We start from the raw sequence: 14,919 nt of genomic DNA, 5'->3' as shown, positions 1-14,919 counted from the left end.
CCAGCTCTCCTGCCATGTAAGAAATCAAGTTCCTCCATGCCTGAGAGGTATTTTTTTAAAAAGCTTCTTCCCCTAGCCTCATAGATTTGGGAGAAGTTTCTTGCCCTCTCTCTCTTTCAAAAGCTTGATGTAGCAGCACCCTAAATGCTCAACCATTGGGAAGAAAAACAAATCATTAGTGGTTTCAACTTTCCATCAGCAGCTGATGGATACAACAGCCACTTAGAATTCCATTACATGAACAAAATCCTGTTTCTAACCAAGTAGGTGGAATCATAAGAGCACAAGAAAATACCTAGTGTCTACTCAAGGCTTTATATATGCTTATAATACAACCAAAGTTATTCTCGGTAGATCTAGCCTTACAACGTACTGGCTAAGACACAGGTCAGTGTAGCAGTACATTAAGTGAAAAAAAAATTACATAACACAATGAAAGCAGAAAAGAAGACATCACAAAAGAGCACAAAACCACCTGTAAATACAAGCTTTTGAGGTAAGTAATGTTTGGAAAATGCATGTAGTAGTAAAAAGGAAATAAGGTACTCTTTGATGCATGTTGCTGTCAGGGAAATAATACTTTATACAGAAATAGGACTACATCAAAGAAATAACTAGTTACCATAAAATCCCCTTCCTTAGGAGAGCAACCTGTAAAAACCTGTTTACGGCACAGGCAATGAAGTCAATAAAGGGGTATTATATTTTGGTTTCTTTGTATTTTAAAGAATGTCTGAGAATTTTTTTGGCAGGGCAAAGGAACTCTTTCTACAGTATTGATTGAGTGTTCACCTTCACCCTGAAAACCACTAAATGCTGTAAAGAAGTGCACATTTCCTCTATGTGATAAAACGCAAAAGATGTGTTCCAAACCCAAATGCAGCTCTGTTTGGAACGATCCTGATGCTATTTCAGGCTTAATCAGTATTTCTTTTGATCACAGTGGATAGATACAGCTGAAACTTGCACTTGCCAGTGGAGGTAGGCAGCTTTGCACATTGATAAAGCATTAAATCTTTTCCATAGCGAAAGCTGTAAAAATGTTTAAAGTGCCGGTGGTATCACAAACAAGAAGGAAAAAGTTGAGGAACATAATAAATCATTTTCATGACTTTTACTGTAAAAGACTATTGACTTTTCACACACACTTCAGTAATTCCAGTCTCCACCAAGGCTACAACAGTGCATTCGTGGCTACCTAGGAGCCCACACCACGAGATCTGATGGTCTCTCAGGTGAGCTGAGGAAGTTTACACCCACCAGACTGCCTAGGCCACGGTCTTTCTTTTAAGAAAGGCTGACCGGAGCTGGAAAGGACAGGCTGGCGGGGTGGTTTCAGCTCTGCCTCCCCCGCCCTGGGGAACCTGACCCCCTTCGGCAGCGACCAGCACCTCGTCCCCCTCGGCCGGCCAGGCCGCGGTGCCGAGGGCAGCGACTCGCCCCCTCCCCACGGACGTTAGCGGAGGTGGGGGAGCGCCACTGCGGGTGGGGGAACATCTCCCCTTCGCCTCAGGCTGTTGGGAAAGGGAAGGAGGCGACTGCGTCGCCATGGAAACCCCAAATCCCTTCCGCCCCCCCCCCCCCCTCCGCCCCCAGCTGAGAGCAGCCGCTGCCACAGCCTCTCAGGGCCGGCCGGCAGGGTCCCCGAGGAGCGGCAGGGTCCCCGAGGGGGGGCCCTCCCTGCCCTCCCGCCGCTGCCCAAAACCTGCCCGCCGCCCCCGCCCGCTGACCCCACCCCTCTCCCGGGCCGCGCTCCACCTCGCCTTCCTCCTCCTCCTCCTCCTCTTCTTCTTCTTCCTCCTCCTGCCGGGCCGGGCCGTGCCAGAGCCCCGCCGGGCCGCGGCCCCCCCCCCCCGGTCCAGCCCCCCCCCCCCAGGCCCTGCCTCGCCCTCACCTGGACTTTCCGCCGCCCCGCCGTGTTCTGCCGATGATGCGCCGCCATCTTGCATGTTGACACTCTGATGTCATTTCCGTTGAGGGAGAGCCGGCCCGGAAATCCCGCCCCTTCTCCGCTCCGAGCCCGCGCAAGCGAGGTGGAGGCGGGGGCGGTGACCGCCCGAGGCGTTGCTAGGGGAACGGCCGGAGGGGGCGGGGCCAGGGGAGGGGGCGGGGCTAGCGGTCCCGCCTTGCCGCGGGCAGCTGCCATGTTCTCCTCAGGGCGGGTTCTCCACAGCCTTTACCCGGAAAGTGCTGGGGTTATCTCCGTGCTCGTATTGCCGCTCGCGGGGTGTCTTCGTCCCTTCTTGCCGTGTTTTCCCCCCAGGAGGGCGGGCAGGCCTGTGGGGTGAGGTCACTTGGCCCCTCTGGAGGGCTCAGCTCAGGGCTGAGGCGTTCAGACAAGGCTGGTGCTGGGTGCCAGCCCTGAGGTGAGGTGCTGGAGGGCCTTACACACGCCCTTTCAGTCCCGGGGTCCACCGTCTTCTTTTTAAGGGTCTGTGGTGGGGGACAAGTGCTTAAAAGCGAGATGGCGTCTTGCACCTTGTTGGGTCTGCCCCACTGAGGTAATCAGCAAAGGCTCAACTCCCTTCCCCAGAGAACCAGGGAAGATGGTATTATTTTGTCTAATGAAAAAGGATTCCTGAAAATGATTGTATAATGGTACGAAATTTAATACTGTCTTCCAGAGATGCTCCCCCCTCCCCCACCTCCATCCCAAATATCTCTTTGGCACTTTAACCGTTAATGCAAAAAGTGTTCAGCTGCAGCAGTTACCATGTTCTAGGTGAGGATCTGTATGAAGTTGTGTACAGACTGTCGTCTTGGCACACCTTTTTGTTATACTGGTTAATTCACTGTGGTAGAACAGTGAAGGTGCTAATAGTTAATTAGTGGGGGAAAAAAACCCCAACCCTACTGGGAGAGAAAAAAATGTGTAAGGGGATAAGGAGATGAAGATCAGGTATTCACATTCTTGTTCGATGCTGGCTGCAAAAATAAGTAGAAGACATAATGGCCATTTACTTATGCTAATTTAAACTTTGCTTATTTTGATACAGATCACATTTTCTAGCATTGCTGAATGCACAGTGTCCTCATCACAATTGCAAGTGGAGGGTATGATTCTTAAATGAGATCTGCCTTGACCAAAGTCTGTCCTTAACTGCGGTATTTGAACTATTTTATCTTGTTAAGGCAGTGAGAAGCATATGATTTAAGGCATCTTCTAAGATAAATGTGAAATGCATTTATTGTTTAATAAATTTCTTTTTTTTTCAAAGGTAAAATTAAGGCTTTTTTTGTTCAGAGTTTAGTTGTGTACTGGCTTCAGGCTAATGACAATTGTCAAAGTGTTTCAGATGCTGTCATGCATAAAGTACATAATTTTATTGGATTCTGGGCTGGAGAAGAATGAGGCAGTGTCAAGTTTTCTCTGTAAGTAAATACTGAGCAAAGTGCCTTACTAAATTTCAGTATGCATTAGTCCATTAAGAGGTTGATGACTTCATAACACAGTTATTTTCACACATACTTTTAAAGTCATTTATTGTTTTCTCTTAAAGATATTGAAATTCTTATATTATTTTTGTGTTCTTCTTTGATAAAATGAAATAATAATTTCATTCATAAGCCCTGATCATCCTTTCATTATCCGTAATCACGAATGGATTATTCATTTAGTGAAGTTAATATTGTGTCTTCAAGGGCAGTCATCATCTTTTGTACATTTGATTTAAAATTGAATTTGTTTATGGACAGAAAACCTTTGGTTTTTACATTGTTATGCAATTTAAAAATTGTTTTTCCTCTTTTTTTGTGTGTCAAAGAACTTCTTGTGGATAGTCACTGCAGTTAATGTATATAATACAGTGTTTCTTCAACCTTTTAGATCAACAATTCATTACTGTAAGGAGAAAAAAAAATACAATGATCCCTTCGTATCACAGAATCATTGTGGTTGGAAGGGATCTCTGGAGATCGCCTAGTCCAATATACATTTACTGAGGGCTGCTAAAAATATGAGACTTAGTGCTAATTTCCTGTTTTCTGTGTGTATGTTTATCAAGCCTGAACTAAAGACAGTATTATGCAAAAAAATATTATAGGTAAGATTTTCTTTGTTATGCAGTAACCTTTCAGCCTTTCATCATGTTTGTGTCGTTTTGGGAAAGTGGCAAGATGATCTAGTTTATAATGTTAGCTGTTTGCTTTTGGTTTTGGAAGAGAAGGAACATGATGTATACATGAGTCTAGGGATTATTTTTCAATTTCCATGAAAATCTGATCATCTTTAGCCAAATTGTGAACTTCTGAGAACACTAGAGTGAGCAAACAGCTGTTGAGCCAAAAGGGAAGTGATGGAGAACTAAACAGGTCTCAGGAGTGAAGTCAGGATGTTGAGATGAGAGAAGTAAGGATGGAAATGCCTAGAATGTAAGTGTTGAGTGAATAGTCATAATAAGTAAGAGTATAAAGATGATATTTCCTTAATAGTAGTAGGTTCAAGAATGCTGTAGAATTTCCCAGCTTCTTCTATCTGCTGCTGCATTCCGTCTGTGTGAGGTTTGAGAGTCACAGCATTCAAAGAAAATGTTAAAGGGATTTAGAAATATGCTGTAAGCATGATTTGGAGCCTGAGAAGTATGAATTATGATGTAAAGTTCACGAGGATTTTGTCTACAGAAGAGAAGACGAAAGGAAACATGATAGCACTAAGAAGAAATGTGGAATAAACTCATCTTCATGTCCATGATGAGTGAAACAAGAAGTAACAGGCTGAGATTGCAGTTCAGGAAATTCAGATGAAGCACAAGAAAAACCTTTTTTTGGCAGTGAGAATAGCGAAGCACTAGAATACATTAAATATAAAGGTTTTGGAATCACCATCTGTTGTAATAAGAGACTATACAAATATCTCCAGGAATTACATCAGTAGAGTTGATGCTGGTTTGGGGTAAAGTGTGAGCTAGTTGGCTTTAGGACATCACTTCTAACCCTATTTTTTAAAAATATAATTATACAACTACAAGTAGAAAATATTTTTCATAAAAAAAGGCCTCTTTAATCCTCCAGGAAAAGCTGTAATAGGTTCTGTAGTTGGGATAAAAGCTACATAAGTTCAGGATATGAAGAAGACATGCATTTTAAGACCAGCTAATCACTGAAAGAAATCCCCAAAGGACGTGGTAGATTCTACATAGCTTGAAAGCAAAAGTATTGTAGCCTATATATAATTTATGGGCATGACTCAGATGTAGCTGTTTGAAATTACTGTATTTCGTCTGTATTTTATGGGATGTGAAACTTTGTGATCTTAAACCCTATTTAATTTTATTGTGTGACTAAATTTTCCTAGGATATCATATTCTACGTGTCTGTGTAAGCAAGAGATTCAAGTAATACAATCCACTGTTTTACACTCCTTCGTAAAAGCCACAAAAATACATTCACAGAACAATGTACCGTAAGGACAGTCTTTGCTGTGGTTCTCTGGAAGTGGTGTGTCTGCAACTGCCTTGTGCTGCTGGATTAAGCCCTGAAAAGTTGCAGAATACCATCTGGAATAAAGTTGTGATTTTATATGATAGTCAGGCAGATCCCCACACTTTCTGTCTTATTTTTCTCGCACTCTTTACAATGAGGGAATATTTGTAGAAATCTAATGAAAAATACTGCAAATGAGTTTACAATTGCTCTATTTTTGACTGCTGGATGAGGCATTAGTTTCTCCACTGGCACAGGGGGGTGAGAGTGAGTTCCTTGAATCACTAAGGCAGTTGATGTGTCTGAGCCTCTGTTGCAGCTGGGTCACGTATGAGCAAAGGGCTCTGCAGATGTGGTGACAAAACAGTGACTACGTATGCATTTTTAATGACTGCCAGTTATTGTAAGTAGGAGATATGGAACCAGTGTGATGGCAACTGGAAACAAAGAAAGAAGCTAAATTTTCAAGCCATATTGATAAATCAGATACCCCAGCTAGCTAGAGAGGAGGGACGGACAGAGGTAAAATCCAGGAGGCTTTGGAGAAAGGAGATAAATTATTATGTCAGCATTAACTTTGTTTTAAATTTGCTTTCTCACATTCATCTAGCTGCTAGATACTGTGTTCTAGTTCACTAGCGTATATGGTTTGTTTTTAATTTGTAAAGCTGTTTGATATTACATAATTTTTAGCAGTTGCGTTCTTGACACGTTGAAGTTTAGACTTTAATCTTACAGGGAGCTACAATAAGGAGTAGGTTTGAAACCAAATAGCTCAATCTTTGCTAGTGCGCTTGCATTTGTCACTTCATGGCTGTGTTTGGAGCCATGCAATAAAAGGTGAGACTTCAAGAATAAACTATGTTAGCAAGATGGCATCAGAAATAGTGGAAATCTCTCAGAGATTGTAGTAGCAATATTTTGCATGCTTTTAGCATGTTTTGAGAAATACAAAATACTTCAGAAATACTGTTTTTCAGAATACTAAGGAGAAACAGATGGAATAACTTGAACTTCAGGCACTGAGCTAATTTTCAGACTTATTCAGTGTACATTAGGTCATTAGGCAGAAAGCTACTTTGTGTAACAATGCGTTTAATGTGTACTTACCATAAAAGCCATTTCCTGTTATTCTGTAAAACCAATTAGCTATTTACCAAATACAGTATTTCATGTCCGTGTGACTTCTTATTTCATCATGCAGCATGAAAAAAGGGAAATGGCAATCATATAAATTATTATCTTGATAAATACATCATGTACTATACACTATTAGATTCTTTTCTAAGAGGGATTGGGGCACATCTTTAGTTTATCTCAGAGATACTTACTAGCCAGAGCCCCTAATTTTTTTCTGTGACAGACTCATGCCTTTAAATATTTTGTATAATATGTTTCTCTGTGTGTGTGTGTATTGGTTTTGGTTTTACTGTGTATGTAATATGTAGTAATTCTGCATTCCAAGTGTAACGAAGAAGATGTATTTCCCCACTACTTTTCTTTTTGCCTGCTGTCTCATATTGCTTCTGTTCCGGGGATATGATATTTTATAAGAGGCATTCCTGGAATCTCATCTAGGTCTTGAAATTAAGGAGAATCCTGAAGCTTCTGGCCAGCAGCTGAATTAATTCAGCCCACGAAGGATGCATTTGATTTTTTATCGTACTAAATGTGTGTGCATTATTCAGAGATGGCTTTTAATGTCAGAGGTTAGAGTATTTCCCAAATTGTGGGCATGCCTCTCTCCCTGTCTGCCAGTTTAGTTTAGACAGGAGGGAGGATTGCAAATTCTCTGAAGTTGCAGCTGTAGTAAACAGAAATCTATGCAAATAATTTTCATTGCAAGTGTATCCAATGCAAACACTTGAATTACCAAGGAGTGTGAAATTTTATTGCTGAGCAATGAACTGCCTCCATTACATAAACTTGTAAGAAATATCATTTGTGCTGTAAGCATCAGGGTTAATAACTGTTATACTGCTCCAAATATATATTATAAAGAAATACTGTAATATGAAAATCTATCAGTTCTCAAACTGTATACATATGTATATAAAGCTAGGTGGGGATTAGAAAATGAAGGCCTACTCTAATCAAGCACTAATGATTTTGAGTATTTGAGAAGGTCACAAGTGTTCACAAGTTGTTTCGGTACTTAATTGTCCATTCTGTTATGTGTGCCCTTTTTTGGTCCACATTTGACTAGTTTCAAATTTCAGCTTTTGTTTGTTGGATTGAAGAGCCATCCACTATTAAAGGACTTGTTCATCTGTAAGTTCTTACGATGTGATCAAGTCAGGTCTCCGCTTCTTATTTGAATGACTGAGTACAATGGAAACCATCGCTGAATTTGCTGTTTTATCCTGTACCACATTTTTCAAAGATATTTACCTGAAAGACATAACCAAGATGGTTTTGATTAGCTTGTCTTCCTTTTAAACACACAAGCTTGTTTCCCCAAAAGGCTCTAAAGATCTACACACAGAATAGAAAGTGTACTTAGTTTTTCATTTTATTTGGCATCAGTGCCTTCACAAATGCAGTCATCGGGGTACTATATTTGTGCAATTATATCTGTGTGTTCCATGTTGCTGTTATGTGGCTGTCCTGCAAAAGGTCAGCTGAAGAGCCACTGCACCAAAACCAGAACAACTTTCCCAGGCAATGATCAGTGATAATTCTGTTTCAAGCAGGGGCAAGGAAACCATGTGGTTTGCACTCTGAAAATTCGTATATAGCGCTTTGCTCCAGGGCAGTGTGCAGCTTTGAGGGCTTAAGAGAAAATAAGAATCTTAACATAGAAAAACTAGGATTTCTATTGAGAAATGCTGTGTGTCATGATATCACTTAAGCAGGTTTACCAAATTTCAGGAAGTTGCATTAATGAGGAGGAACTGTTTATTTTTAACTCTAAAGTTGCTTGGAAGACTTTTTTGATTGCATGTTGTAGGGAGGCAAAATTAACAGCTGATTTCTGTTAGTATCAGCTTTTTGCTATGATTATGATTTGTGTTTATTTTTATTATACCCAGAAGAGATATCCTCTATTCCTGTGGTGCTGCTATCTTTAAGGAAACTAAAAATATACCATACCTGTGCTCCATCTGACATGATTTCCATTCCCTGCACTCCAGAGATTGAGATTTTGCCTTCAGGAGAGTATTTTGATGTCTGTATTCATACCTATTTGCTGTTATGTGCACAGTTGAATTTTCTGTGTTTTGTGGAGTTTTCTGTGTGAAACAGTGGTTTGTGTTGCTGCTTCTAATCGAGTATCATTGACATCACTGTATTTTTCTCAGAATTACTTGTGGTCGATGTCAGCTAATGGGCAGTGAACCATAACCATAACATGCAATAAGCTCCATAATTAACAGTCGTGATTTGTCTCTGAGAGAATCTTAACCTAAGTTAAAACAGTCAAAAGATACTTTATATCAAATTCAATAGAGTTCTTCATCAATGGATGACATGATCTAGTTATACATTGTATGACTTTGTTTTGCAGGATCCATTTCTTGAAAAGATGAAATGTCTTTCTCAGGCTAGAGTAATTTTCCTTCCAACTATTATGGTTGAAGTTACTAGATGTTTTTAGCATGTAAGTAAAGTAATGTTGATTTATGCATTGAACTTTTGATAAATGTGCTTGTTTTCTCTCTGTAAAACACTTTTATTGAAACTTTCTGTGCGTGAGTGTTGTGTGAATAATAAATAGAGAGGCTATTGAATAGGTCAGTATACAAATTTCAGATTTAGATTTACAGATACATCAGGTGACAATAGTGACTTACTTGTTTGAAATTTAAGTTCCATTCCCTGTTGTACCATCTGGTGTTTTGTGTCCATCTGTTGTGTTTTAACCCCAGCCTGCAACTAAGCACCATGCAGCCGCTCTGTTACTCCCCCCTCAGCTGGACAGGGGAGAGAAAGTGTAACGAAGGGCTCATGGGTCGAGATAAGGACAGGGAGAGATCACTTCACCAATTACTGTCATGGGCAAAACAGACTCGACTTGGGAAAATTAACTTAATTTATTGCCAATCAAACCGGAGTAAGGTAATGAGAAATAAAACCAAACCTTAAAACCCCTTCCCCCCACCCATCCCTTCTTCCCGGGCACAGCTTTACTCCAGAATTCTCTACCTACCCCCTCCAGCAGCACAGGGGGATGGGGAATGGGGGTTATGATCAGTTCATCACACATTGTCTCTGCCATTCCTTCCTCCTCAGGGGAAGGACTCCTCACTCTTCCCCTGCTCCAGCATGGGGTGCTCTCTCCCTGGGCTGCAGGTGGGTATCTACTCCACCGTGAACGTCCCTGGACAGCCTGCCTCACCATGGTCTTCCCACGGGCTGCAGGGGAATCTCTGCTCCGGCACCTGGAACACCTTCTCCCCCTCTTTCTTCACTGACCTGGGGGTCTGCAGGGTTGGTTCTCTCACATCTTCTCATTCCTCTCTCTGGTTGCAGTTGCTGCTGCCCAGGTTTTTTCCCGTTCTTAAATATGTTATGACAGAAGCACTACCACCATTGCTGCCTTGGCCAGCAGCGGGTCTGTCTCGGAGCCGGCTGACCTTGGCTCTGTTGGACATGGGGGAAAGCTTCTAGCAGCTTCTCACAGAAGCCACCCCTGTACACCCCTCCCCCCCCCCCCCCCCAAAACCTTGCCATGCAAACCCAATACAGCATCTTGTGATTTTAGCCAATTACAGACATAGTATCTTAAAGATACAGATGTATGTTAAAGGGGGATGTAGTGAGAAGGATTAGGTTTTCAATGATCTGAGTTTCAGACTTCTCTATGTGTAGTAGGGGGTCCCTGGTCAGTGAGCTATTGAGGGAAGGTCCCAATCAGATAGGAAAAGGAAGGAAATCATGCTGAATTTGTTGGGAACTTAAATAGCAGTCTCATTCGTATAAAGGGGAAAAATAGGAAGAGAAACCTTGTATGAACCCTTCTCCCTCTAAGACAGAGGCACATGTTGCATGTCTATTATCCCACTGAATATAGGAGAGACGGATTTCTAGGATTAGACCACAAGAGTATTTCTCAGTAGATAGAAGCTAACAGATGAGGCGGATGGGTAGAATTTGAGGATAAGAGGGCCATGCAATGTGCAGGAACTATCAAATGCCTTGATATCTTTAATGACTGAATTTATCTGATCAGTAATTTAAAGCAGCATCTAGTGTTTAGAGTTATGGCGATCACAAGATACATTTAATAATGCAAAAATCTGTTTTTTAAGCTCTGGACATCTGCACACTTTTAGTCATTAGACTAATGGTGGTGGACTAATGCTACCAAGAAAAAATATTTCTCTTGTGCTCTGGCAATAAAAAGAAAAGTAAGAGTGCTATACTTTGCAATTAATGGAAGAGACAGATCCATGTCAAGAACATGGTGACTAAATTAACGGAGTTAGTAATTTCTGTAACAAATATTGTCTTTTTGCTGTTAAACTTAAGCTTTTTTTTTTTTTTTTTTTTTTTTCATTATACTGAGGAATAACAAATGAAACCGGGAAGAAAAGAATGTTCTTACTATGAAGCTAGTATTCTGCCCCCTCCCCACCTTTTAAGAAACTGCCTTCCCAATGGGAGAAAGTAAATTTTACATAGTAACAAAGAAAAGTTACTTGTCTAAATGTTCTGCTCTTAGCTGCAAGTCCGAAGGCTTTCTTTTAACAGCTACAGATAAAAATCTTGTTGTTTTCCATGCCTTTCTCTTTTCTGATTACAGATATTACAGCTTGCAAAAAGAACAGAGGAGTGCAACTCCTTTCCCTCTTTTCTGTCTTCACTCCCAGTGCCCCATTTTTCACAGCGATGGATTGATGAAGATACAGCAGAAAAAAATACTTTCAGGTAAGGATCTTTTTTGTATTTAGTGATACCAGCATTATAAATGTGGCTGCTTTTGACCATAGCAGATGAAGTGCCATTATAGAATGATGTTTTACTGATCTTTAAAATTCTGCTCTCTTAATTGAACTTGCCTTGAGAACATACTCTTGCTTTCTGGAAAAATAACTTGCACTGGAACTTAAAATGGCTTATTGTTTCTTGCATCACAGAACACTTAGTGTTTCATTTCATTCAGACCATCTTTAGTTGTTTCCTTTGCTGATGATACCTATCAAGCAAACCATTTGATCACAGTTGTTTTTCTATTTGCATGCATTAGGGCTGCCTGGCTTTTAAGGACAGCATAGTTCCTTCAGTAGAATTCTTCCAGCAAAACCCATGGTAACTCTCTTATCATCAGGAAAGACAACAGGAAATATTTAGTATCTACCCAATAGAGTAAAATAATTTTTGGACAGTAATGGGTTCTGTTGATGTAACTCTAAGAGAAATAGCTGTACTTAGCAATAAGGTTTACCGTTAATGTATACCTGTTACTATCCAATACCTGTTGCTAGCATGCTTTCTATATATCTGTTATTTAAATAAATATAAGAGATTTCAGATATGAGGATAAATGTTTTTATTTTGCTCAGACAAGGTTTGTATATTTTAAGAGACGTTACAGCATAATGTGATGTTGAATCCGTCTGATCTTGTATGTAAGAGATAGTATATTTGACTTTGAGATTTTGTCTTTATAAGGTATAATGAACATATGTCATAGCCTGGGAATAATAAAACATAGAAATTAAGGAATGAAAACAAGTAATTTGTAACTCTAATTTCACCAAAAGCTTTTAATGAAGGGCAAATTTTATGCCACTATTTAGTGTATGCTGGAAAGTTCAGCTGGTTAAAACCTCAGAATGAAATGTGAAACAGGACAGCTTTTGCTTTCTTATGGTTTTACACATATATTTCTGATTGAACAAAAAAAACCCTTTGCTTTTAATAAATGTAACTATGATTTCAGCAGAAAGAAAATAATTGATTAATATTTAGGTGATTATTCTTCAAAAGTATCGCCCATGCACTTTTTCCTTTTTTACAGTGTTCCTAGTGAGATCACAAAGTTTCATTTATTGCTGTCAGAAAAGCAATCAAGCTCCTCCTTCCATCCCTCCCCCAGGCATCTCAATACAAAAGAAAACTTTCTGCATAAGAGCTAGCTAGGTAGATAGGATGTTCTTTTGAACAGAATGGTGAAGGTGAGAAAATGAAGACTTTCTGTCTCTCTGAAGATACAAGCTAGCAGAAATTAGCTTAAGAAAGCAGTGTGAAGGTTTTTATTGTGAAGGGGAATTGTAAGTATTTTGGTTTTGATAAGTATTTGTATACTATGAGAAATCTCATTTGCTACTTTTCCTAATTTAAATCTAAGTTTGATGAGGATATTCAGGGATGTATGTATGCAAGTATGTATATATATAAATAATATGTGCACATGTTTTTAAGTCTTAGAAGTGGTTTTATTTTAGGTACAGGTAGCATGTACATAAGAAACTGTGCCTTTAAAGTAGAACTACTATATTTCTGTAAACATGTTGCTCTTCCTATAGTTTACATGTGGCAGTATAACATTTTACTAAACATCAATATATTTCTCATATTAATTACTGACTACTTTTTGTCTTGTTTTGTTATATTGGCTTATGCACAGTAGTCCTCAAATTGGCTTTAGTATGATCTCATCTGAGTTATGTTTATCTTGACATAGTGGAATTTCTTTACCTACACAAATCTGGAATGTTTTTCTCACAAAAATGCTGGTGAGTGATTTTTTTCACAATGTTTAAGTAATGCACAGTCTAACCTGTTGCATACATTTCTAATTTTGGAGGTAATGAGTGAATAGATGTTATATTATATTGGTATTGTGAACAACTTTGTATAATAATCTTTTAAAAAGAAACCAAAACCAAACCCAAAACCCACCAGACCCACCGGTAGATATTTACCTAAACACAAAGGTTTTTTGGGGGGCGAGATGTGAGTGGGAAGCAGAGAGTGGGGGACAAAGTGCTAGGTGGAAGAAATGGCCATGTATTTTAGAAACAGCAGTAGTCCAATAAAATGTTCAAGTTTGATTTTACAAAGGACTAAAATCTGTTAAATCTGTCGATAATTATTGGTAGTTAAATAGAATAAAATGGTGATCAGAGAGCAGAAGTATTTTCTCTTTATTGAAACTGAGTAGGTGATAGCAGCAGCTTTTTGCAAGGTATTGTACACACAGAAAAGAGAGAATTCCTAGCCTATTTCATAAGTTGTTGCTGTGAGCTGTTTTCTCATTTTTTCTTGTTCCAGATGAGCACATGAACAGTGGTTCATCTGATAGAAAAATATTTGATCTACATATAAACCAGTGTTTTGATTCCTTTTTTAATCACCTTTTTTGTGCAATAAGTTATTATTTTTAATAATGGGCATTCATTACAGTATACGTATCTAGTGCATCCATTGTGATGATGAACTTGGAGATGCTTATAATATTCAGAATTTTCAGATCAGTGTCTCCTGTTGTATATGGTAAACTCTTTGAATGTGAAGTTTGAAATCTGAAATAGCTAATAAAGACCGTTGGTTTTACTGACACCCAGTTCTGCTCTTGTGGGTCATATAGAAAGCTGACTCCAGAGTGTTCGAGGTCTTTGTTTAACAGCAAGGAAAAATTTGGTATCTAGGGAATAATTCAAAGCAAGATTGATACCTATATTTATGTGTCTAAACACGGCTGTTTGTAATCTAGGCGTTTCATCTCCCATTACAGTCAGTGGAGATGTAGTTAATGTTGTCACTGGAGTTTTAGATGATTTTAAAGTAGCTGTCTCCCTTTGATCATTTGGATATCTCTACAGCCTTGATTGACTATTCATACCACTAGATATCCACTGACTGTAATGGGAGTTTAGGATGCCTTCTTCACATGCAGGACCTCAAAATAAAAGTCTTTATCTACAGACTGCATCCAGCCATAACATCTTTGTGTTTCTGTATGTGTGGCCTATGTGTTAATATAAATTTGTATATTTTTTTTGGTACTAAAAAAGCTACTGATTTTGTTGCTATAGTTGAAAAGGCTATTTTGTTGCCTGAACCAAAATTGAATGGGATGTGTATGCACTTAAGTGTGGTTAAATACTCCTTCAAGAACTACTTGGAAATATCTGGTTCTGGATGTTTTGATATTATCATTGTCTGAACTGTGTACAAGATTTATTAAAATTTGATTTTGCAAATGCCCACTTAAAATGAGTTTTGACAAATACACAGATGGGTCAAAACAAGCTTTTTGGAAATAACTGTGGATAAGTACTGAAAAAGGAACGGGGCTCTGTCTAGAGCATAGATTTTAATAATTCCAGTCCTATGGTGGTGAATCTTATGGTAAGTATTGCTACATGTTTCATTCTTTTTTTTACTTATTCATTTTAAGATACTTTTTGACCTATGTTAAGCAGCAAGTTATTTGATATTGTGCTTTCAAACAAAATCCTACCACAGGGACACATTTTTATTCTTTATTTCCATGTGAAGAATCTACTAAATGCATACTAAACCCAAACTAAACAGATAGTTTACCCT

At 39.3% G+C, this 14,919-nt stretch overlaps 2 protein-coding genes across 2 annotated transcripts in view; one reads left to right on the top strand and one right to left on the bottom strand.

The window, feature by feature from the left end:
• The window catches only part of WDR48 (WD repeat domain 48), a 29,625-nt gene extending 27,657 nt beyond the window's left edge, over nucleotides 1-1,968 (bottom strand). The window contains exon 1 of the mRNA XM_049799134.1: nucleotides 1,895-1,968. Within this exon, the coding sequence (XP_049655091.1) occupies nucleotides 1,895-1,942 (48 nt within the window). The 5' untranslated portion in view covers nucleotides 1,943-1,968. The remainder of the gene's footprint in view (nucleotides 1-1,894) is intronic.
• An 11,088-nt stretch (nucleotides 1,969-13,056) lies between these two features.
• Nucleotides 13,057-14,919, top strand: part of LOC126037704 (sodium channel protein type 5 subunit alpha-like) — a 57,558-nt gene continuing 55,695 nt past the window's right edge. The window contains exon 1 of the mRNA XM_049798329.1: nucleotides 13,057-13,103. Within this exon, the coding sequence (XP_049654286.1) occupies nucleotides 13,081-13,103 (23 nt within the window). The 5' untranslated portion in view covers nucleotides 13,057-13,080. The remainder of the gene's footprint in view (nucleotides 13,104-14,919) is intronic.

This window comes from Accipiter gentilis, chromosome 4 (assembly GCF_929443795.1).
Source record: "Accipiter gentilis chromosome 4, bAccGen1.1, whole genome shotgun sequence".
In the NCBI taxonomy this organism is placed as follows: domain Eukaryota; kingdom Metazoa; phylum Chordata; class Aves; order Accipitriformes; family Accipitridae; genus Astur; species Astur gentilis.
The sequence above is the reverse complement of the archived record's forward strand: the minus strand, read 5'-3'. Positions and strand labels throughout refer to the sequence as shown.